A 22,496-nucleotide genomic window follows, 5' to 3' on the forward strand; every position below is an offset into this window, starting at 1 on the left:
TTGTGGTATTTTTGTGTCTTGCCTGCTTTGGTATGAGAAAGCAAACTTTCTCCCGAAACTATACTTTAAAATGTCCCATTATTGACATTTATTAACGTTGTTTTTTATTAAATGAACAAAATACAAAGAGATGTAATGAAAATTGAATGAGGCTGTTCACCAGGCATTCAATTAAATAATATGAGATGTTCTACTGGTGCAAATTAAGCTAAACTATCACAAGATGTATACATCTTGTGATAGTTTAGCTCAATTTGGACCAGTAGAACATCTCATATTATTTAAAGAGATGTAATGTTATATTAACACTTCCCTTGTTTTAAAATGTTACTTTTAAAATATCTACATTTTTATTGCAACAAACAAGTGACTTTATAATGCTTTTTGTATCACTCCAGCCTCGCAATATAATTAGCCTAACGATATATTTTGCTAAGTGTTATAACATTTTGTTGCATCTTTTGAGTTTTCGTTGTTACCAAGATTAAAAGTATGAATCTAATTTGTTATTGCATAGCTTGGCATGGTTACAGTTGATGATGAAGCAAGATTCATTGACAATTAAAACTACTTATACTACTTTTCAATTAAAATGTGGCAACATAGAAAGAGTTTGCAAACTCTCTATGTTTATCATCATTAAGCTCAGTGCTCTGATGCTTTAACAATCGAGCAATTATTACCATAACTATGGAAACTATTTCAATCAAATATAAACAGCACAAACCTTCATCTCCAGATGGGGCACAACTTTGCTCCGGCAAATTGTAGATTTTTGTATGAAACTGCCTCTTGTCAACATGTTTGACCACTCGCTGATCAACATGCTGATGATGATGATGGGCATGATACTGCCGCTTGTCAACCTGGACCACTTGTTGATGCTGTCTCTGGTCAAGATGGTCTACTTGTTGATCAACATGCTGATGGGCAGTTGTAGAAAACTGTCGGTTGTCCTGGTAAGTCGGTTGTTGCTGAGCTTGTCCTGTAAGAAAACTTATTAAATATTGTTTTGACAATTAACATTTGAGCCTTGAAATTAACGTAAGAAGACGTCGATGGCTTGATGTCGGGATCATAGCGGTTGTAAGTTTTGTTCTCTTTAATGAAGCAAAATATTTTAAAATGTGTAAAATACGTAAAAAGCAATGCTATCAAAATTATCAACATGTTAGAGCAATCATCAAATCAAACTCACCTTCATCTACTACTTCCTCACTTGGAACATCTGCAATTTGCTCGGCGTTGCTGGAAAGTGACATGTTTTCTAATTTGTGAAAGTCGACGGATTATAATACTAAAACTGAGCAGCTGTTACTACAAAACACAATTGCAAGTGATTATAATGGCGCTCCAGTAACAACAAAAAAGACAAATCAGGCAATTACAATGTTTGATTGAGCATGTTTTATGGCGACTAAACACCTTGCTTAGCATCAAATTTTACAAACTTGTGTAAATGTTAGTCCAATTATTATTTTGTCTCATTTAAAGCTTAAGCCCGGGAGTTGAACATTCATGTTGAATGGATGAAAGCAATTTTCAGGCATGCGTCGATTAAGTATCATGTGAAAGACACAGTCGCATACTTTTGAGCGGTGTCGAACCGACATATTATTGAACGTCGTACCAGGGCTCTCACCACTCGGCTACGCAACCGACACATTGTTGCTTTAACTCTGACTTATCCTCACCAAATAAACTAGAAACAGCGTATTAAAACTTATTTTTACAGTTTTAGTTTGACCTTTCCAAGATTCGCATCAAGGTGTACAATTGTACATTGTACAAATTGTCGACTGTGCAGAAGCGTTCAACCGCTCGCGCTTATAACCGAATGATCACGTGAGCAATGCGTGACCAGGAAAACGATAGAAAAAATGAAATGTTCTTGATGAAAAAAGTTTTTAACTCGCAAGCATGAACGAAGAGGCTCTTTGTTTACGTTATTTCAACGTTCGTAGACGTTGAAACAATATTTTGTTTGCAATTTCTTGCTAGTTTGAAGATTTGGAAACTGAAGAAGCCAAAGCTTTTTATTCAGACTATCTCCCTTCACAACATAATAACAAACACAATATAACATAGTATCTTCATATATCTTCATAACATAATATACATAGTAACAAGAATTATGGAGATGTCGGGATTTGTAAAAGTCATTAAGGAAGCAACCTAACGAAAATGAAAGCCGCCATACTCGAATTTACCATAGTTTAGGATCAGCAGTGATGCTTGGTATGATATCTATCAACCATTACTATATACATGATATCTATATTGTCTTGAGCAGGAATTGAATTTTCAACTTGATGGAAATTGTAAAGGTCTTTGAATTGAGTGCAGGGTTTTTTGGAAGTGCGGAGTGTCCAACTATATCTGCCATGAGGAAGTTGTGTTAAATTTAAGCGTTGCCAAATGTTGTTTAAACTGTTTGGGATGAACTGTTATTTTATAGCATAGCGATAGCCCAAGTCTTGCTCATTGACAATTGTTTCAAAATTATCTTTTAAATAACAATGCTTTTAACAATACTGCTTTAAGCCAACATCGTCATTGGCTGACAAACACATCTACAACATACCTGGAATAAACTTGACTTAGACCACACTGATCTACAATTTTACGATACAGTTATAGGCCTACTGCATTTTTGACACTCCTCTGCAAGTAGTTTGTTTATGCTGACTAAACACTTTATATGCTGAATAAGCGCTTTATACGCAAGGCCACAGACTTTGCGTCTCGAAACGCTTTTTCTGTTCTTTGGGTCTCATGAATTTCATGTTTGTTTTAAACTTAAAACGAAAAACTAAACAAAAAAATTTAAAATTCTCCATATACCGCCAACATTTAAAAGTTCTACCTAACCCAACTAAACCTATTGGGTATGAAATTGATTGTTTCAATAAACGATGAAAACTGTATTTCTCACCAATAAAAAATAATCCGGGTAATAAGTTATGCCGGTTGCCTACCTGGGCCGACAACAATCCAGTTTTATCTCAAACTGCTCTGCTAGGCGTATGAACAACGAAAGCATAGGTTGCAGTAGATCACACATATGAATTTCAACATCAGCCAAGTTGACCCTCCTATCACAATCAGTATGCGAAGCCTCACGACAGGCTACATTATGTCTTGACCGAGCGTAGCTTACTATTTTAATTGTAAAATTCTTATGCTATATGTTATTATCGGTTATTGTTTTGTAGTGACCTCTGATTGAGAAATCTTTATTATGCGACGTATTCCCAGAACAGTATTTCCATCGAGAACGCACAAGATCTTGAAGACTTAATCATCAAAGTGAAAAAGGAAAGTGAAAGGGCTGGATTGAAACTCAACATCAAAAAAACAAAAATTATAACAACTGGTAAAGCAGATAACATAAACATCAAGATCGAAAATCAAGAAATTGAAACAGTGAATGAATTCATATTTTTAGGCTCAAAAATAAGCTGGGATTCTAATAACTCACCAGAGATAAGGAGAAGAATAGCGCTGGGAAGAAATGCATTTGTTGGAATGAATAGCATTTGGAAGAGCAAGGATATAAAATTAGAAACAAAAAAGAAGCTGATCAAAACTATAATATTCCCAATTGCAACTTACGGATGCGAAACATGGACAATGAACAAAACAGACAGAAGAAAGATTGACGCATTTGAATTGTGGTGTTGGAGAAGGTTACTGCGTGTTCCTTGGACAGCCAAAATAACAAACGAGAAAATTCTTGAACAAATTAAACCGGACATATCCCTAGAAGCTAGAATCGTCAAGCAGAAACTTTCATATTTTGGCCACATAATGAGAAGCAAATCAATGGAAAAAGACATCATGCTTGGTTTGGTGAGCGGAGGAAGAGGAAGGGGGCGCCCGAAAACAAGATGGCTTGACACGATTGTAAATGACAGTGGCATGGGAGTGCATGAATTGAAGGAGGCTGCGTGGGATCGAGAGATGTGGAGAAAGATGACGTATAGAGTGACCGAGAGTCGTAAACGACTGGACGGATGATGATGATGATGATTCCCAGAACACTCTGTGTAGCCTACGTGCAAGTCGGGAATATTCTTTGCTTGACTTGCCAGGTGTTGGGTGTTGTGACATCGTAAAGATGTTTGCCAGTAGTAAATCTTGACAGAACAATGAGTTTTTATGATGTAACATTATCGTACCTTCTCGGAGTTACTAGACCATCAAACCTAATATAAATAATGGCGTAATTTGCGTAATTTATTATTATGAAAATAGTAGATGGTTGTTGTAGTTAGAAGTGAGAGAGTATATTAAGCCGATTGTTGATTGAAGTTGAAGCTATTGAATAGGTGTAGAAGAGAGCTGCTGGTGCTATTATAAATTGTGATGGAAATTAGAACTATATGAGAAGCTGTGAGTTGGAATTTATTGCTGTTTATTGTTACGTTGATTATTTGCTGGAAGTGTTGAACCGTTCGTAAAAGTCCTTCAAGTATTTTCATATATCATTTCACTAGTAGAACTATTCGACATTTGATTGACTGCTTTTTGGTGATATCCCATTAACCCGTAGAAGGTTAAGCTCTAGGAGTCTTGCTCAGTTTGGGGGGGACTGTCGATTCTTCTTATGCTTTAGGAGTGATATCTCTGTTATTTTTTAAGGCTTGAGATTCACTTTGTAAAATTATTCACGCTGAGCATATCCGAAAATTAAAACTATGTGAATTTTAGAACTGCTCATATACGTTGAAATGTTGAGGTGACTTATGACTGTAATTGTAGCGTGAGTTTACACATTATTTTTTGGTAGAGTAATGAAAAACATGCATTGCAATGTTGTAATTAAAAATTTTTACATAATTTTACATACAACCAATTCCCCTCACGCTCTGAAACAGTTAGGATTAACGAGACATGGGCCCAAATAATTACTTTCATCCTGCTGGTGGGAAAATTTTGAACAATAGAATATGAAATATTCCAGAGGATGTGCTGAGAAATGCTTTATATCTCTCAATTTATAACCTTTATTTGCTCAAAATTTCAGCTCAATAGAGGTGAATAAAAGTTAGGAAACGTCAAGAAATCTCGTATTTGCAGCCTCATTGGTTTTAGAGATACAACTGTTGATACAAAAAAGTTGAATTGACAGCCCCCCCCCCCCCTCACCCTTCAAAGGGTTAAGCTACGTCATTAATCCTTTCCAAGTCTCTTTTCTGGTAAGAGATAGAAAGAATCGTGACACCTCCATTTCACTTTTCGTTCCACTCCAGCATATTTTTAGATCATAGGTCTCTCACTACAAAACATACGCGCCCGGCTCAAGATCACGCGGCGCTGGTTCGACTCTCGGGGTGTGTGCTTGAGCAACGCATTTCTAGATTGCTGTCTATTCAGCGGCACCTAATAAATGGAATAATTCTCCGGCAACAACACTTTAACAATCGGAAAACTTCACTCTGTTAATCTCGGTAACCGGCCCTGCGTCAAGAGCCTCTACAAATACCAGGAATCACCATTCAAGGCTTTGTCAGTCCGAGGATAAAAATTCAAAAACCAAACCATTTCTTTCTACAATCAATGATGGGCGCAGGCATCTAGTTACAGCACACAACACGTCATTGATTGGTCGGTCAATGAGGCGGGTGTCGGCGCTGCGTCATCAGGCAGGGCACTAGTATTCAGCGATAGAGTGAACCAAAGCCAAGGTGTCAGCACCTGCACCCAAGTTGTGCCTGCCAAACGCCTCAGCAAGGCGACTCGAGATCTCAGCTTTTTGTGTAGTGATCGTAGATGGTGATGGTGTGTGGCATCCAACCTGCTGAGATTCGCCGAAAGAGAGCCACTGTACACCAGGCCTGGATCAGAAAATATCATCGCGATTCAACAAATTGTACGACTTAAAGAACTTTGGTTAAAGTTGTAATACAAACAAATTTATTTTCAGAAGATGTTTCATTTCTTGGTGAAAGCTGCTTTCTTTGAGTTACAGATTTATGCAGCTTATTGCAAACGTAACACGTTTTGACTATTGCGACTGCATTGCTTACAATATTGTTAACGATTGCCGATGTGAATACATTATCAGGCTACATCAACTTGTGCTTTTTACTTTACAGATAAAAATCTGTACTGATGCTTAAAGTGTTTTTAAACTGAAACTGATTTAACCGACAATAGGTTTAACCACTTACACCACCCACAATTTGTTTGATTCGCTTCAGTGTTTATATTGGAAATTCCACTTTGGTGATTTCTTCATCGTGTGGTAGCAATGTCTCACTGCGCCTTATTCCATGTCATCCAACTTTAGTATTGTTTTGCACAATTATTTATTTCTCACTGCACGACAGGGGAAGCGTTGTTAAGATTTAGAGATAGTTTGACATTCGAGCTTAGCATCTGCTGAATTGAAAGCAGCATTGGTTGTGATGTCAATGCCTTCACTGTGATTCGCATTTTTCAATTTTTCTTACATTAAACATTGTCGCAGAAACATATATATAGTATTATATAGTAACTTATTATATAGTGATATTATATACACTAACAATTCCCTGGTGATTGCAAATGAAGGTTGCTCATTGCGTTCACTATTGCAATATTTACAAGCTGTGGCTTGTGAAAGTTTTTGCTTTGTCTGGATGAATGAGTTTTACTTTCTTGTACAGCAATAAAAATGTTGACGTTTTGTAATTGGTTTGGGTAAGATACAGCATTGAACACTCCCTTGATTTCATTATATGGTGCATAAACATCAGCTCATGTCTGTGGTTATTTTGTGTTTGATAAAATAATTAAGTAAAGCTGAAAACAAAATTGCTGGTTCCAATAGAAGGCAATTGGTATAACACCATAACCGGTTTTGGTGCAGTGGGATGATTTGACCTCCCAACAAAACACAATATAAAAACCACGTGCTGGTAGTAGTACAGTAGATAGAGAATACGCAACAATAACAAGTAGCAGCAGTAGTAGACAGATTTTTCTCTAAGCAACAACACAATAATTACATTTAAGAAAGTAAGATTTCAATCTCAACAATTGAGGAATTGTCTCAGCAACTCCTTTCTTGTGTTCATTGTAAAACTTGTCGTGTCGTAAAACTTGTCGTGTAAGTCTAACCGACGTTTTAACATCATACAAAACATAAAGGAGACTTCCACATGTTTTAAGTTTGATAAATTAGGATATAATTTAACTTATCTGCAACGTAATCTAGTTATTTGCTGTAGTTGCCCAAACATGTTTTTACCACTTTAGGCCAGGTGTTTGATAAAATCCCAATTGTTTTCGTAAGAAAACGTGCTCATCATGAAGACAATGACGGCTCCAATGTGCTAACACTTCGAAGTATGCTACTTACTCATTTCTTTTGTATCTAGACTTATGTCTGGTGGTTGTACAGTGTACACAGGGAGGAAAAATTATTTGCTTTTGTATAATGTTTTGCTCAGACGCAACTACCAGATTTTGACAGTCATCTTGAACGGACTTCATGTTTAGCGTCGTAGCTTACAGGCGCTCTCACCATCAATTAAATAATACACAAAAAACAGTCAACCACTGAGTGATGAGGACCCCGGAACGACGTCCGATAAAACGCCGGTTCGACACCGCTCAAGAGCATGCGGCTGTGTTTTCATAGGACACTTAAAGGCCTGAAAGTGGACACAAAGTTTGGCATCCTTGCCTTCCCGTCCATTCAATCTTATACCACTGGGCTTAAGCCTGGATGAGACAAAAAGTATGAATATCACCAAAATGCTGTAAGTTGGAAACGTTTGATACTAAGAAAGGTGGCTTGTCGATATAAATCAAATAGATTAATGAGCTACAATTAAAACTATCATTCAAACCAAAGGCTTATGCTGGTTTATTTATCCAACTTTATAATTTATTGATGTTTCCTTTTTGTTACTGAAGCGTCTATTCTATAGTGTTATGCCAACTGCCTTCGATTGGAACCAACAATCAAACCATTTGTTTTCTAACCCACTTAATTATTTTGTGTACAATAAACATACAAAACAAAGTAACTAATAGATTTAACACATTTTATTACACAAAGAAATATAACATAATTAAAATAAAAAGAATAACATCATAACTTCAAACGTTTTCGGCAAAACTTTCTGCCCTCGTCAGGAAATACCTTAATTCATCTAAACAAAAGCAAATATTCGTGAAATGTTAATAATAAATGACAGAAATTAAATAAAACTGCACTGACCTGCGTACAAGCAACGGAATAGCAACGATACGATATTACAAGAGCAACGGAACACCTAAATTTAACAGACATCAACAAACACATTGCAATCAAAGACCACATTTATGACTGCAGTATTTGTTCCAACATCAAATTTACATTAGATTCATTCAAAATAATTTGCAACTGTCAATCAGAGTTTGAAACTAAAATTCATGAGGCACTCCAAATAAAGCAGCACAACCCCAGGCTCAACAAACAATTATTAGCTGGAGGGGGCATATTTTTGTTGAATTTGTATTAGATTACGTTTGCTATATGTTGCTTAGTGTTTTTTTTTTTCCCTTGATTGCCTTTATGTTGTTCCGCTCACTATCTTGTCTCATGACCACACTCCCGCATAATTATGACAGATTGCTACCACCTTTTGTGTTTGTTCGTCGGTTGTTGCTTGTACGTAGGTCAGTGTAGTTTTATTTAATTTCTGTCATTTGTTATTAACATTTCACGAATATTTGTTTTTGTTTAGATGAATTAAGGTATTTTGCTGACGAGGGCACAAAGTTTTGCCGAAAACATTTGAAGTTATTCAGCTATTCTTTTTATTTAATGTATTATTTTTTGAATTATGCAATTCAATCTTATCAAGCTGTTATCAATTATCTGTGTATGGTTTTCAAAGAGTATCTCTTTACCAAAGCTATAGGCCTACAATTAAAATAAACTCAGACGATCATTATTTTATCGAACTCAAGCAAAGACACTGAGAGGAGGTGGTACTACAGTTCAATAACGTTAGTTTTGCGTTATGATTATTGTCTTAGTGTGGTGCATTGCACCGAGTTACCGGAGCTTGATTACGTCTTGCCTCCCTGTGGCTGTGAGTATAGTTTGTAATTGTTGCAATAGGACTTGGTAACCACTACACAGTAATTTGTCATTTGTACGCATAGCTCTACTTGTGTTAAGATCTCTGTTCAATTCCTTTACGTTCGTGGGTTTCTGTAGCTATGCTGCACTGCTGCAGTACCTACAAGCGTAACAGTGTTTATGCGTCATGTAATGAAATTAAGGAAATTTTTAATGCTGTTTCTTATCTAAACCAATCACAAAAAGTCAACATTTTCATTGCTGTATCAGGAAGTAAAACTAATCCAGACAGAACAGAAATTTCCACTAGTCACCGCTTGCAAAAATTGGAATAATTTCAATTGAAACAATATCAAATAAATAAACCATGCGGAAACATGCAAAGCGTCATCCTGTTGATTGCGTGTTTATCAAAAAGTTGTTTCAACAAAATATCAGCAAACGGGAAAGGCTTCTGCATCAACATTTAAATGTAAAACCAGTTAAAAAATGAAATCGCAGTAGAGCCACTGATATCATGGTTACGTCACAATGAAACAAATGCTGGACTTGCAAATCAAACTATCTTTAAAACTTAACAACGCGGTTGTTGTCATGCAGTGAGAAATAAATAATTAATTAAGAAATAAATAACACAGAGTGATATTTTGCACAATTTGGGAAAGGCTTCTGCGTCAGCATTTAAATGTAAAACAAGTTAAAAAATGAAATTGCAGTAGAGCCACCTGGGGCTCCTGACACTTTTTGAGAGTGGGTGAGGAGAGATAATTTAAGCAGGAACTATGTGTTTGACATTGAGATTGGGCACTTTCGTATCATAATTAGTTTGTAGATCAGCCTGTAAGGCAGTAGCGTATCCTGGTGGGTTGAGCAAGGGAAGCAATAAAAGTCGTAGGGGGGTTAGAGCGTGCCGAAGGCAGGCGTATTCTAAGGAGTCCGGGGGCATGCTCTCCCGGAAAATTTTTGCAAAATTACACTCAAATAATGGATTAGAGTGCTTTCTGGAAGCACTTTTAATTTAATGTTTGTATGAAATTTATTAGCACATAAACAGCTGTTAACTTATGGATCTCTGCGGCTACTTGGGCGGACCATAAATGGAATTCTGAATGGAGGTCAAGCACCACCAGACTCCATTCATTCATCCGCGACGCCGACACGCGCCCCATCGGCCTGACACTACAGAGACAGGCATGGGTGCGCCTCAACCGTCTCCGTACGGGCGTCGGGCTTTTCCGCTCAACTATGCACCAATGGGGAATGGCTTCTTCCTCCTCCTGTGAATGTGGTGCCGAGGAACAAACCGCAGACCACATCATCAATGACTGTACCATCTTCAAGCCACCTAACGGAGTGGAAGGTCTGCGCGTCATGGATGATGAAACTAAAGACTGGCTGCTCTCTAGCAGCCTTCCAGTGTAGTCCGGGAACATCGTGAATCTGGGGTGGTAAAAGGATAGACCCTCGGCCCCAGAAGCTCAGACGACGACGACGACGACGACGACGACGAACTTATGGATTAGCGCATCATATATACTGTACTTCTGGGAGGTCGTCCCTCAGACCCCCCTTTGCATTACTGTAAGCTTCAGTTTCTTATAGGAGCGTCTTAGACGGCATGTTTCGCGCCGAAGGCGCAAAAGTTTTGCCTTTCAGCACAATTTAAAATCGAAAAATTATTTCAACGAATCTGAAATCGCGAGCAAAAGCTCTTTAACATTTGCCACATTTTTTGAGGTTTTGAGACACGTTTGACTGGAAGAGGAGACGTACGCAAAAATTCCTCTCTGTATTCTTCCTTGACTCAAATCTTCCAAATCAAAAAAAAGGCGAAGAGAAGCTATCTCGGCTAAAAAAGCCGCCGAGTTACAACGTTCAACGCCAAAAGACATTGAAACAGTGCAACTGTAGAGGGTCTCGTTCGTTAGTGGTAAAAGCGAAATTAACCCAATCGGACTGACGGGTGGACGGGTTCCGTCCATACCTAAAACTTTCATCGATTACATAAAAGCTACTGGCTCAAATTAACTGAAATTTTATGACTTTTCCTAAAAATCATTCATCTTTGGTTTAGCAATAAAATGACATTTTTGTGTAGTATAGTTTTTTAGTTATCAGCAGTTTTTGACACCCTACTCCCAAAATTGTCTGCAAAACTAGTAAAACATTAGGCAGCGTGAAATTGAATAGGGATTAAGAAGGATTAACTCCACAGCTGAATTTTGTCTCAGGAGTTGTTGGAAGAAAGTAGGTTATGTCAAGTAAGTATGACTGGACCGTGCGTGCCTTTAGCGAAGAGATTAGCGATTTCAAGAATATTATGATGGAGTCATCAGACAAATTTAAAAAAATTGACTACTTTTAGCAAAAAAGCAATAGCAAAAAAATGATAGAGTATGTGTGCACTTAAAATTTTACCCAGTTTGCCAATAATTTTGCTCTGACTCTGCGAAAAAAGCAACCTCGTAACATTTCTACATCAAAATTATTAGAAAATGAAAGTGTGGATGGAATAAGTCCACACGTCAGGCCATTAGCTGCCAAAAATAGCTTGGTCCGAATAGGGTTAAACAGTTTGTATAGCAGTGAGAAGTTATGACGTCACACATAGTGCATTGTGATGCATATATTTTTGACAGGACACATAGTTTGGCGTTGTATTGTGAGTCGGAGTTTCCAAGCAAAAAACTCAGAAGTTGCGCAACAAAAAAAAAATACAAAATTAAAAAAATATTAAAAATGAAATTTTTATCTCAACATTAGTGGGGGGGGGGTAAATTTTGCATTAGTTTTCCCTCTACTCCAATTGGTGGAGGATAATCACCCCCCCCCCGCCCCCCCCCCCCAACGGCATGGTCACGTCACAATGAAACAAATACTGGGCTTGCAAATCAAACCATCTTTAAAACTTAACAACACTGTTGTTGTCATGCAGTGAGGAATCAATAATTGTGCAAAATATGACTCAAGTTGAATCACATTGAATAAGGCACAATGAGACATTGCTATCACACGATGAGGAAATTACTAAAGTGAAACTTCCAATATAAACATTAAAGCTCATAAAACAAATCGTGACTGGTTTTAGTCGCAAAACCTATTGTCGGTCAAAGTACTTTTACTTTGAAACTACTTTATATAAATGCACAAAGTGAGTTTCTTTTCTCTAAAGTAGAGAACACAAGTCGAATTAGCCAAATAATATATTCACATCGCAAATATTTCACAAATTGTAAACAATATAGTGGCAAAAGTAAAATAAAGTGTTTCGCTTGCAATAAGCTGCATAAATCTATGACTCAAGAAAGCAACTTTAACAAAGTTCTGTCGTGCAATTTGTTGAATCGCGATGATATTTTCTGATTGTTCCAAAGAAAATTGAGCGGCTTTCCTTGACTCGAGAAACGTGCTTTCTTTCTACTGAACACACTTTAAAAACAACAAAAAATTAAACCAACCCGCGCTAAACATTTCCAAGAGGTTCAGTCAGCCATCTTGGTGTCTATAAATATTTCAATTGCTATTATGAAGGTTGAATGTTGACAACTATTTTCTGGATGTGATAAAGGGACTAAAGCAATTCCAGTTGTCTTTACAAAAGCTCTAATACCTGATTGACTCACTTGGAATTGCATGGTGTTTTGGGCAGTATTGCGATAATGAATCAATATTGACGTCTGTCATGAAGCTGATTGTCAAGGCCAGGGCTTGAAAAGACCACACCTCGGCTTGTTTCAATGCTCCTACTCCCATATTTACAGCCAGCTATGTCATTGGGATCCTTTTCGTTCTCTTGTTCAAGTACATGCCATCTCTTCGTCTGAGTCTTTGCTCTCCAGAAAACCGAATTGTTTTGTTGTATGTATGTTGTGTGTTGGAGTCATCTTATTCTTTATGTATGAAAAGCACGGTAAAACGGGAAATCTATTGTCTTCAATAGACAAAATAGAAGTAAGCTAGTGGACAAATTATTAGCCATTTTTAAAGCAAGAGCAATTTTTCGATTTATTTTTTAATTAAAAATCTGCACAGTCTGAAAGTTATTAAATTCTTATGAAGTGATAAAATCTGTTTCAATGCTTTGTTTGAACACCTTTAGCGGTACCTTTTATAAGTACAGATTGTGTTCCTTTAGCCTAAACAAGTCGAGATGATTTGCTCTAATGATGTTAAAACATCAATAGATATGTCAAAAAAAAAAAAACGTGTAAAAAATTGGACTCAGCCCCCCAAAATACCTTAAAATCGTTGACGCATTTCTGGCATCAGATCTTTTTTTGTTAAGCTGTGTTATTTTTCCGTCTTGTAGCTGCATGATCTTTTAATCTTTTTTGATTCTATTGAAGCGTTTGATTATTACAATCAACGTTGTTATCAGCACGCATCGAGTGTGACGTCGAGTTAAGCGAATTCTACAGTACTATATTACATCACAAATACTATTATGCCTTCCTGTTCGAGGCAGTGATTACTATTCTGGATGTAAAATTCGTCACAAATTTGTTCTTCACAAATTACTCTTTATCGCCCTCTGTTGGTGCTTGTCTGGACTACAGACAAACTCGGGTTATTGGATTTTCTAACTTCGACGCAGCAAACACAAAACACAACTAAAAGTAAATTTACATAAATCTACACTGAATGTTTGTATTCATTAACAACGTATAACATTATCACTACTTTTGGGAAAAAGTAAAACAAATTCATCATGCCAATGCTACCATCAAAAGTGAACAAAATATTCCTCTAATCGGCAAACAGCAATGATCTGTCAAACTTGTTCTAAGTGATGTAATCTTAAGTGCCATCATTTTGTTACTTAATTTTTTGTTTTGGTTTTTAGTATTGTAGATATAAAAGTAAGTTTACATTGTATTGTAAATATGAGGTATTTTGCTGAAAAATCAGTTTATTTCACCTGACATGAAATCTAGATTAGCTAGACCTATAATCATGTATTAAATTTGGATTGAAACCATAAATTATGCATCTTTTCACACAGTATTAAACGAAGCTTCTACTGTTTGTGGTTCTTGAGATATGGACGTTTTAACCATAATGCATCCTGCAGAAACATGAGGGGGCCCAAGCTCATGAAAAGTTTTTAAAATAATTTGCAGGGCATATTTCTTCACCAAATGGAATATTTTAAAGACCCGACACCAACAAAATTCCAAAAATGTGTTTCTAAAGACAAACCTATTGCACAATAATAAACGTGTGAAGGCGGCAGCATTAAAAGTAATGGCAAAACTAAAACCCATACATTATACATTGATGACACTACTTTTCTTGAAATAAGTACTGCTTGTTTATTTTTGCAAACACTATTATGTTTTAGTACTATATGTGGAGCTGACAGTGTTGGCTTGTACATGATGCAATCTTGCTGGAAAAACAAAATTAAACTTGCGTATATTAATAATTTTCCAACACTAACCCATAATATCCCATGCCCAGGGGTTCCGAGTTATTTGTTTATGAGCTAGCTCAGTGGTTACGCGTTCAACTCAAGATCAAACAACGATGGTTCGGCTCTGGTGGTGTGCACTTGAGCAACGCATTTCAAGGGCTGCATTCCGTTCAGCGGCACCTAATGGATGGAATAATTCCCCTCCAGCAACACTTCAACAACTATCGAAAATCCCACTCTCTCAATCTCGGTGACCGGCCCTGCGTCAAAAGCCTCTACAAGTATACGAAACTACCAGAGATAACCTATCAAGGTTTTTTCATTCCGAGAATGAAGATGAAGAACCAAACCAACCCGGGCAATGTCATCGAGTTTCAGCACCTTGAAGTTTGATCCTTTTTGCCCCATCCACCTAGATACCTTCGCCTTTGCGGACAAAAGGATAGGTACAGCAATGATCTGTCAAACTTGTCACAACTTATGTAATCTTAAGTGTCACTATTCCTTTACTTAATGCTTATTTTGGATATGAAGATTCTTTTGTAAAGGTTAAAATGTATTAACACTAAAACGTATTTCGAACTACTAGAAAGACAAGGTGGCTTTTTTGAGGCATGGTGCAACTTTTCCGATTTATTGCATTCAACGAAGCTAACAATCAACAACTATGTCTGCAGATGAGGTCAGAATTTATTTTTTATTTCTATCCCTTTTATTTGACACATTTTAGACAAACTTTTTGTGAAATGTGAAATGCGATAATGTTATGCATCGCAGTACAAAAACTGCTATGCTTCAAAAAATCCACTTGGTCGTTCTAGGTGGTTTCATGTGTAATTGTTTATTTGTAACAGACGAGTAATAAAAATCACACGTAATGTTGACTACAGGGAAAAAATAATTTTCAGGAAGTTTCAGCCGAAAAGCGCAACATTTGACTGAATTCCAGCTGTTCAAAAATGGAAATGCGTCAAAAAATCCACTTGGTCATTCTAGTGTTTATAATACCAGGATTTAAAAAACACGACACATCCACAATTCAACTATGTTCCCGGGCGCTGTACATGGTGATAGTGATGAAGTAATGCTTTCAGTCATAATGTTCTGTGAAATGGAATATTTACAAGTTTTGAATTTCATTAAATTTTCGGTTTTGCACAATTTTAGCAGCGACAACTGGGGATCTAGGGTTTCAATTGCGTCTTGAATGATTTAATGTTAAATTATCATCAAAATAACGTTGTAGGGACGTTTGTAGTTTCAAGCTTAATTTGTTCCCTGCAGATTCTCATGGGCAGAGTGGTCGTAAGAAGTCAAAGAAAACGAAATCTCAAACTCCTGTCGACCTGGAGCTTAATTAGAGCTGTAAGCTGTTTCGTCATAATTGAGATTATTTGAAACAAGTCAGCAACTCAGTTGAACTTCCGGTATAGCGGTCCGAGTTAAGCAAAAGAAAGTGAAATAAAACCAAGGTTTTGTTTACGGGCAACAAACCATCCTCATTAAAGCGTAAAACTATTGCAGTGTAGTGATGAATACTTTTGAAACTATTGCAGTGTAGTGGTGAAGACTTTGGATACTATTGCAGTGTAGTGATGAAGACTTTGGAAACTATTGCAGTGTAGTGATGAAGACTTTTGAAACCAACAATGTGTCTAGGACGAAGATACCATCCACAAGGTGGAGTTCAAGACCAGCGAGGTCCACAAGAAGAAGGTGGGACTCTTGTCGAGTTAGTCGGTTGTCATAGAAACGAAGGCTAAGTTGTTCTGTGAGTTCTGTGTTAAATACAATTTTGGTAAAGAGGTCACTTTCTTCAACCACAGACATATACAACCAAGCAACCACACGGCATTTAACATAATCCATTAAAATTGAACAAAAAACTATAATCTACAAACGTTTTCGGCTATACACACGTTAGCCCTTATCAAGTAACAAAAAAAATAACTGCTTATCATATCTACAATGAAAATGAATAACTGATCTAAACACTGAATTGAAAAACGAAATGCAAAATGAAACAGCAGAGCATAGGAGAAAGGCGCATCACATGGCGTTTAAATTACACGAGGCAAATCCGCATCATATTTTCTTGATGCGTCATATGATGCGTCTTTGCCTCGTGTAATTTAAACGCCATGTGATGCGCCTTTCTCCTATGCTCTGCTGTTTCATTTTGCATTTCGTTTTTCAATTCAGTGTTTAGATCAGTTATTCATTTTCATTGTAGATATGATAAGCAGTTATTTATTTTTTTTTTGTTACATGATAAGGGCTAACGTGTGTATAGCCGAAAACGTTTGTAGCTTATAGTTTTTTGTTCAATTTTAATGGATTATGTTAAATGCCGTGTGGTTGCTTGGTTGTATATGTTTCTGTGTTAAACAATCGTACAAAGTTTTAAGTTGTCAGAAGCAAAATCATTTCGAAAAATTGTTTCGACGCAAAACGTTTTATTCTCATTTCATTTCGAGATAAATTATTGTAATTCAATATTTCTTTTCCAAAGTTTTCGTTTCTGCAACAATAATTTCGTTTCTACTAAACTCATTTTGAACCGTCCCATCGAACGCAACAATTATGTTTAATGTTGTCGGTGTTGTTGCTAAGTTATGTTTGTTTATGGTTCTATCAACTTCAACATAATCTCCATTTCCATCGCGCTGTTGATGTCGATTGTTCCTCCAGCACAAGACAATGGAAGTGCGAATCACCGAGCTGGAGGTGACGTACAAGGACGATCTGAAGAAGGTGCGACATCTCCAAGAGACGAGCAGATATTTAAATACGACATCGAGGACATGAAGGAGGAGATAAAGACATGGTTTGTTATGGAGGAATGGTGTTGTTGGTTCATTAACGAACGATCATGGATAATGTCGGTTTCATATTTGAACCACGTTATATATTTATTACGTCATAAGCGTTTTGTTTGTTCTTCACCCAGTCCTCCGCTAAGTGCATTGTTTCCGCAGATGTTGAGCACTTCAGACAATCACATAGCAGCTGAACGTTCAAACATCACTTTGATGTTAATTTCTGTCTGAAGCTTCCCAACGTTGTTGTTGTTGAAAAATTTGGGCTCCTGCCCGGGACTAACGCTGAGAACGTCTTTGAATCGCAACCAACTGGCAGGTTTTCAAGGAAGTCCACCTCGCTGCAGAACTCAATTTGATCAGTCCGCAGGGAGCGTCTTTATCTCTCAACACCGAGATGAGAGCGCTCAGCGGCTGTGAGCGACGTAGGGGAAGTACGTTCATTGATGCTGTTGACATCGGTTGTTGCTTTTCTTTCCTTTCCTGTCAGTCTTTGGCTGAACTTTCTATTCTTTGTTCAGTGTGAAAGCCATCGCGAAAGTAGAGAGTGAAATCGTGCGCTATCAAAAAGAGCGCGAACGAATGGAACTATAGCTTAAAGTCGCAACAGATGACGTCGCAAGTACATCTATGGTTAGCATCGAATTCAAAACTAAGCTGATTTAGTTTGAAAATTGTGTTATCATTGCAGCAGCATTCCAGATCAATCGTCGTTTTTGTTCGGGAAAGTTTAAGCGCAATTTAGTATTTGTAACTTCCTTGATTGTAAAACGTGTCAATCGCTTTTGGTCGGCATTGAACAGGAAACCTTTGAACTACTACGCTGCCGAACTCAATTTGATCAGTCCGCAGGGGAGCGTCTTTATCTCTCAACACCGAGGTCAGAGCGCTCAGCAGCTGCGAGCGACGTTAGATGACGTCGCAAGTATATCCATGGTCAATATCGAATTGAAACGTGAACTGATCTAGTTTGAAAATTTTGTTATCATTGCAGCAGCATTCCAGATCAAGCAAATCGTCGTTTTTGTTCGGGGAAAGTTTAAGTACAATTTAATATTTGTAACTTCCTTGATTGTAAAACGATTCAGTCGCTTTTGGCCGGCATTGAACCGGAAACCTTTGAACTACCAGCTCGGAACCTGCACCGGTGGTGCCGGTCACTGGTGGTCACAGCAAGTGGACGGCGAGAGGGAAAACAATGAATAGAACATTTCAGACACAAATCCTCAACCAGGGTGTGGTTTGTGGTAGAGGCTGATTATTTAATTTATCTTGAATTGATTATGATGATCAGTTGATGTTTTAATCAGATCAATTGGATGAAGAAGAATCAAAATCTCAAGCACTGGAGACGCTTTAAAGGTGAGGAGGAGGAGGAGCATTTCTGAGTATGAAGATATTATTACATATCCAGTTTGTACTTCGGTTCTTTGAACTTTATAAGTTCCGTTTCTAACAAAATGTTAAGGAAAGTAACTTCAGGTGACGATAACAATTGTACAATGTTGTGTTTCATAAACATCATGATATGGGTTCGATTCCACGTCTAGTCGCTTTATTATCAAGACAACCTTGCAGCTTCTTATTGAATCGTTCCGCAGATAACGAGAATTAGAAGAAGGTGATCGAGAAGACACTGGATGAGACCATAGCAGCGGTTACCAATGTATCAGATGAGGTGAAGATGTTGAAAGTGGTGCATGAGACCATAGTGGAGGTTGGTGGTTGATTCGTTTGTCTGGACTTATTGTCATCAACTATTGATTGATTGATTGATAGAATCTTTATCCTCAGACTGGAAAAGCTTCTAGCAGAGCTTAATCCTGGCAGTTCCGCATACTTGTAGAGGCAGTTTCGCAACTATGAACAAACCATCGCTGTCATTGTAGTGTCATCACACGCAGACTGCGCTTTGTTTCTGATTACGTCACTTTCGGAGTTAGTCGCCAATCCCGAGCAACGCATATCTGTAATATTCATGCTTAAGCATTTAGCAGCAAGTAGTTGTTTATATGCGAATGAAATAGAAGCCTTGTCACTCTACCCTCGTCTGGAACTGATTTTTATGTTAACTTTGCTAGAAGGAGCAAATGAACTTGAATGTGAAGATCAAGGAGATTGATGAGGAGGAGGTTCAGATGCAGAGGAAGTTTAATGAGATCAAGATCACTCAAGGAGCAATAAACAAGAGATATGCCAACACGGAGCAAAGCATCGCTGAACTCCAGTGAACGAGTGACTTCTAAATATTGACTGGAAATTTTTCTTGAACAAACATTTTCAAAACTTGCACCGCTTTGGGGCATTTTGGTACAGGTTTCCCATATTGTCTCCTGACGAAAGCTGAGGCTTGGTAGCATGATTTTAAAATGCTAAGGTAGCATAATTTTAAAGGCTTGGTACCATGATTTTAAAATACTACAAAAACAGACTAACATTTCCTGTGCAATATAAACAGATTTATCTTTGGACTCGAATTGTTAGAATATTAATATATCAAAAATACTAGTAACAATATTTTCAACGCTGAAACATTTTTATAGTCTCCTTTATAAACTAATAGCTATCGGAAAGATGTACATCAGTGCTTCTCAACCCCTGGATCGCCGTTTCATTTGGCTGGGTCGCTGTAAGATGTGGTGATAAAATATAATGTCTTTTGAACAAAGTTAAAACTGCCTACTGCTACTTTAGTTTTCGTAATTTCCACTATTCAAACTACGCCGCAGGTTTCACCCGACGATTTCGCCACACGCATTTTGCGGTGAAACGTACACAACAGTTCACACTAGACAAGGGAATTGTAACAATTAATTGCTTCAAAAACTACACCAAACAAATACAAAAATTATCAAATAAAAAATTAATGGATTTCCCGCACCCCCTTTCAATCTTTGAACATCACTTGTATACCGGTAAATTCGTCAATTACTTAAGCTTGTATGGTTAATATGTTCACTTTTTGTATTGTGACGTTACAGTAGTCATTCACATCATATTCTCTTTGCCAGTTGACTTTGACCAGTCTGGTAGGGGAAGAACAGGTTAGTTGATACCCCCCCCTTAGCGGATCAAACGGATTACATAAGTTAGAAAAAAAACATTAACGGTAAAGAATGCAGTTAAACTTAGTGATAGTTTGGTGTAAAAAACATGTTGTGTGAAGTTGAGGAATAAAAGTTCAAATAACGTGATTGGCTGTTTAGCAAAAAAAATTGAAGGTTGCCATTCGGGTGAACACCTAATCTGGGAATGGTGTCAAAATTTCGGGTGGAGTGACAGCTTTAGGCCGTCGTAGCACCGGGGTCGAAACCCCAAAACCAAAATAATAAAAACTAAAATTAACAAATAAATTGGATTCCCTAGTACACACATTTCTAGCAACTGCGCTCTCATGCTCACTCACTTGTGCATTCCACAAGCATTCTAATTTGCACAAAATTTCAGGCAGAAGCGTAACAGAAGGTAGGCTACAGTTTGAAACGAATTCGTCATGTGTTACTAACTATTGAGCTTTCTCTATTTAGTTTTTGCTTTTTAGAAATGGCAGCGAAGAGAAAGTATAAACCCGAATACTTAAATTATGGATTGACATACCTCTTTGACGAAGGTATTGTCAAGCCACAGTGTGTAATTTGCAATGAAGTAATGAATACCTCAAAGACAATAAACGGAAGCGTCATTTGAATACTAAGCACAGTCAATTTTCCGATAAAAATTTAAACTTTTTTGAGAAAAAGAAGAAAACTTGAAACGGCAAAGACTGGATTCTGTAAGTATCAATTTTATGTGTACTTTGAAGGAAGCAACTACGTCGTTTTGCGTAGTTGCTTGGCACGTTCGAAGAAACCTCATTCAATAGGAGAGAATTTAGGAAAGCCAGCAGCCATTGACATTGTGCGCATAATGTGTGGTGATGACGTAGCAAAGAAGTTAGATATAGTTCAGTGGTCTAATGCTACGTAGGTTGCTTCCATATAAGGGAATGTCAAGGAACAGTTAATTTATTCTATAAAAAGGGTGGAGAGTTTAGCCTACAAATTGATGGAAGTACTGATATAAGCGACGATGCCCAATTACTTGTTCATGTCCGCTGCCTTGGTGAAAACAATTTGGAAGAAGAATTTTTATTCTGCAAAGCTTTGGAAACAATAACACAAGGCGAAGATATCTTTGCTTTGGTCGCCTCATTTATGAATGAAGAGGGGTGAGAATGGAAAAAATGCTCCAGTATTTGCAGTGATGGAGCTCCAGCTATGCTCGAATCACGCAAAGGTTTTACTGCTAGTGTGAAAGAAATGAATCCTAATGTACTCGTCAGTCACTGTTTCGTCCATCGAGAAAATTTAGCATCTTGCAAGCTTTCAACCGAATTGGGAACTGTCATGCAAGATGTATTCACATCGTCAACTTCATAAAGGCCAAATCACTGAACTCACGACTATTTGAAAAATTATGCGAAGATTTTAACGCAGAATACAGACATCTGTTGTACTTTCCTGATGTGAGATTGTTATCTCGTGGCAAAGTACTGTAGAGATTTGTAACTCTGTGCAAGGAGATGAAGGAATTTTTGATAAACAAGCATAGCTTGGCAGAAAAGTTTGCTGATCAAAAGTGGCTTTGTTTGTATCGTATCTTTCTGATATATTTTCGCAGCTGAACATCTTGAATAAATCTTTGCAAGGACCAGACGTTATGTTGGTCAATGTATCTGAAAAACTGATTGCTTTTACGAAAAGCTAAAGTTGTGGAAGAGGAAGATCGCGTCCTAGAAAATAGCATCATTTCCCGTTTTGAATCAGTTACTGGAAGATACGGAGTTATGCTTTGACGATGTCCAGCTTGTCATAGAAAGGCATTTGGGTTCATTGATACGAGAATTTAATTTGATTATCCCTAAAAATGCAAAGGATTTGGAATGGGTAAGCAAACCATTTGCTATTGATGTTGATACCCTGCCTGAAAACTACCAAAGCATTTTTGGGTTTCAAGAGGAGTTTATTGACATTCAGTGCGACAGTGTATTGATGAACTGTTTTAAGAAAGAAACCCTTAGTCAATTTTGGACAAAAGTCAAAAATGAAAAGACGGTTGTTGGCACGCACGCAGTAAAAGCTCTCCTGTCATTTGTTACTACCTGCATGTGTGAGAGCGGGTTTTCTGCGCTCACTCACATCAAAACAAAGGAGAAAGATTA

General features: G+C 37.4%; 2 protein-coding genes and 1 long non-coding RNA gene across 3 annotated transcripts in view; 1 reads left to right on the forward strand and 2 right to left on the reverse strand.

The window, feature by feature from the left end:
- The window catches only part of LOC145765602 (uncharacterized), a 103,976-nt gene extending 102,714 nt beyond the window's left edge, over nt 1-1,262 (reverse strand). The window contains exons 1-2 of the mRNA XM_082577438.1: nt 1,199-1,262; nt 728-985 (exon numbers count right to left, since the gene is read on the reverse strand). Coding sequence (XP_082433564.1) covers nt 728-985; nt 1,199-1,262 — 322 coding nt within the window. The remainder of the gene's footprint in view (nt 1-727; nt 986-1,198) is intronic.
- The window catches only part of LOC145765718 (uncharacterized), a 1,283,504-nt gene that overhangs the window by 618,015 nt on the left and 642,993 nt on the right, over nt 1-22,496 (reverse strand). The window lies entirely within an intron of this gene.
- Nucleotides 16,048-17,890, forward strand: LOC145765605 (uncharacterized). Its single transcript, XR_014288592.1, has 3 exons — nt 16,048-16,193; nt 17,169-17,304; nt 17,818-17,890. It is a non-coding gene; the product is annotated as an uncharacterized LOC145765605 (long non-coding RNA).

The sequence above is a fragment of the Aplidium turbinatum genome, chromosome 2 (genome assembly GCF_918807975.1).
Source record: "Aplidium turbinatum chromosome 2, kaAplTurb1.1, whole genome shotgun sequence".
NCBI lineage: Eukaryota > Metazoa > Chordata > Ascidiacea > Aplousobranchia > Polyclinidae > Aplidium > Aplidium turbinatum.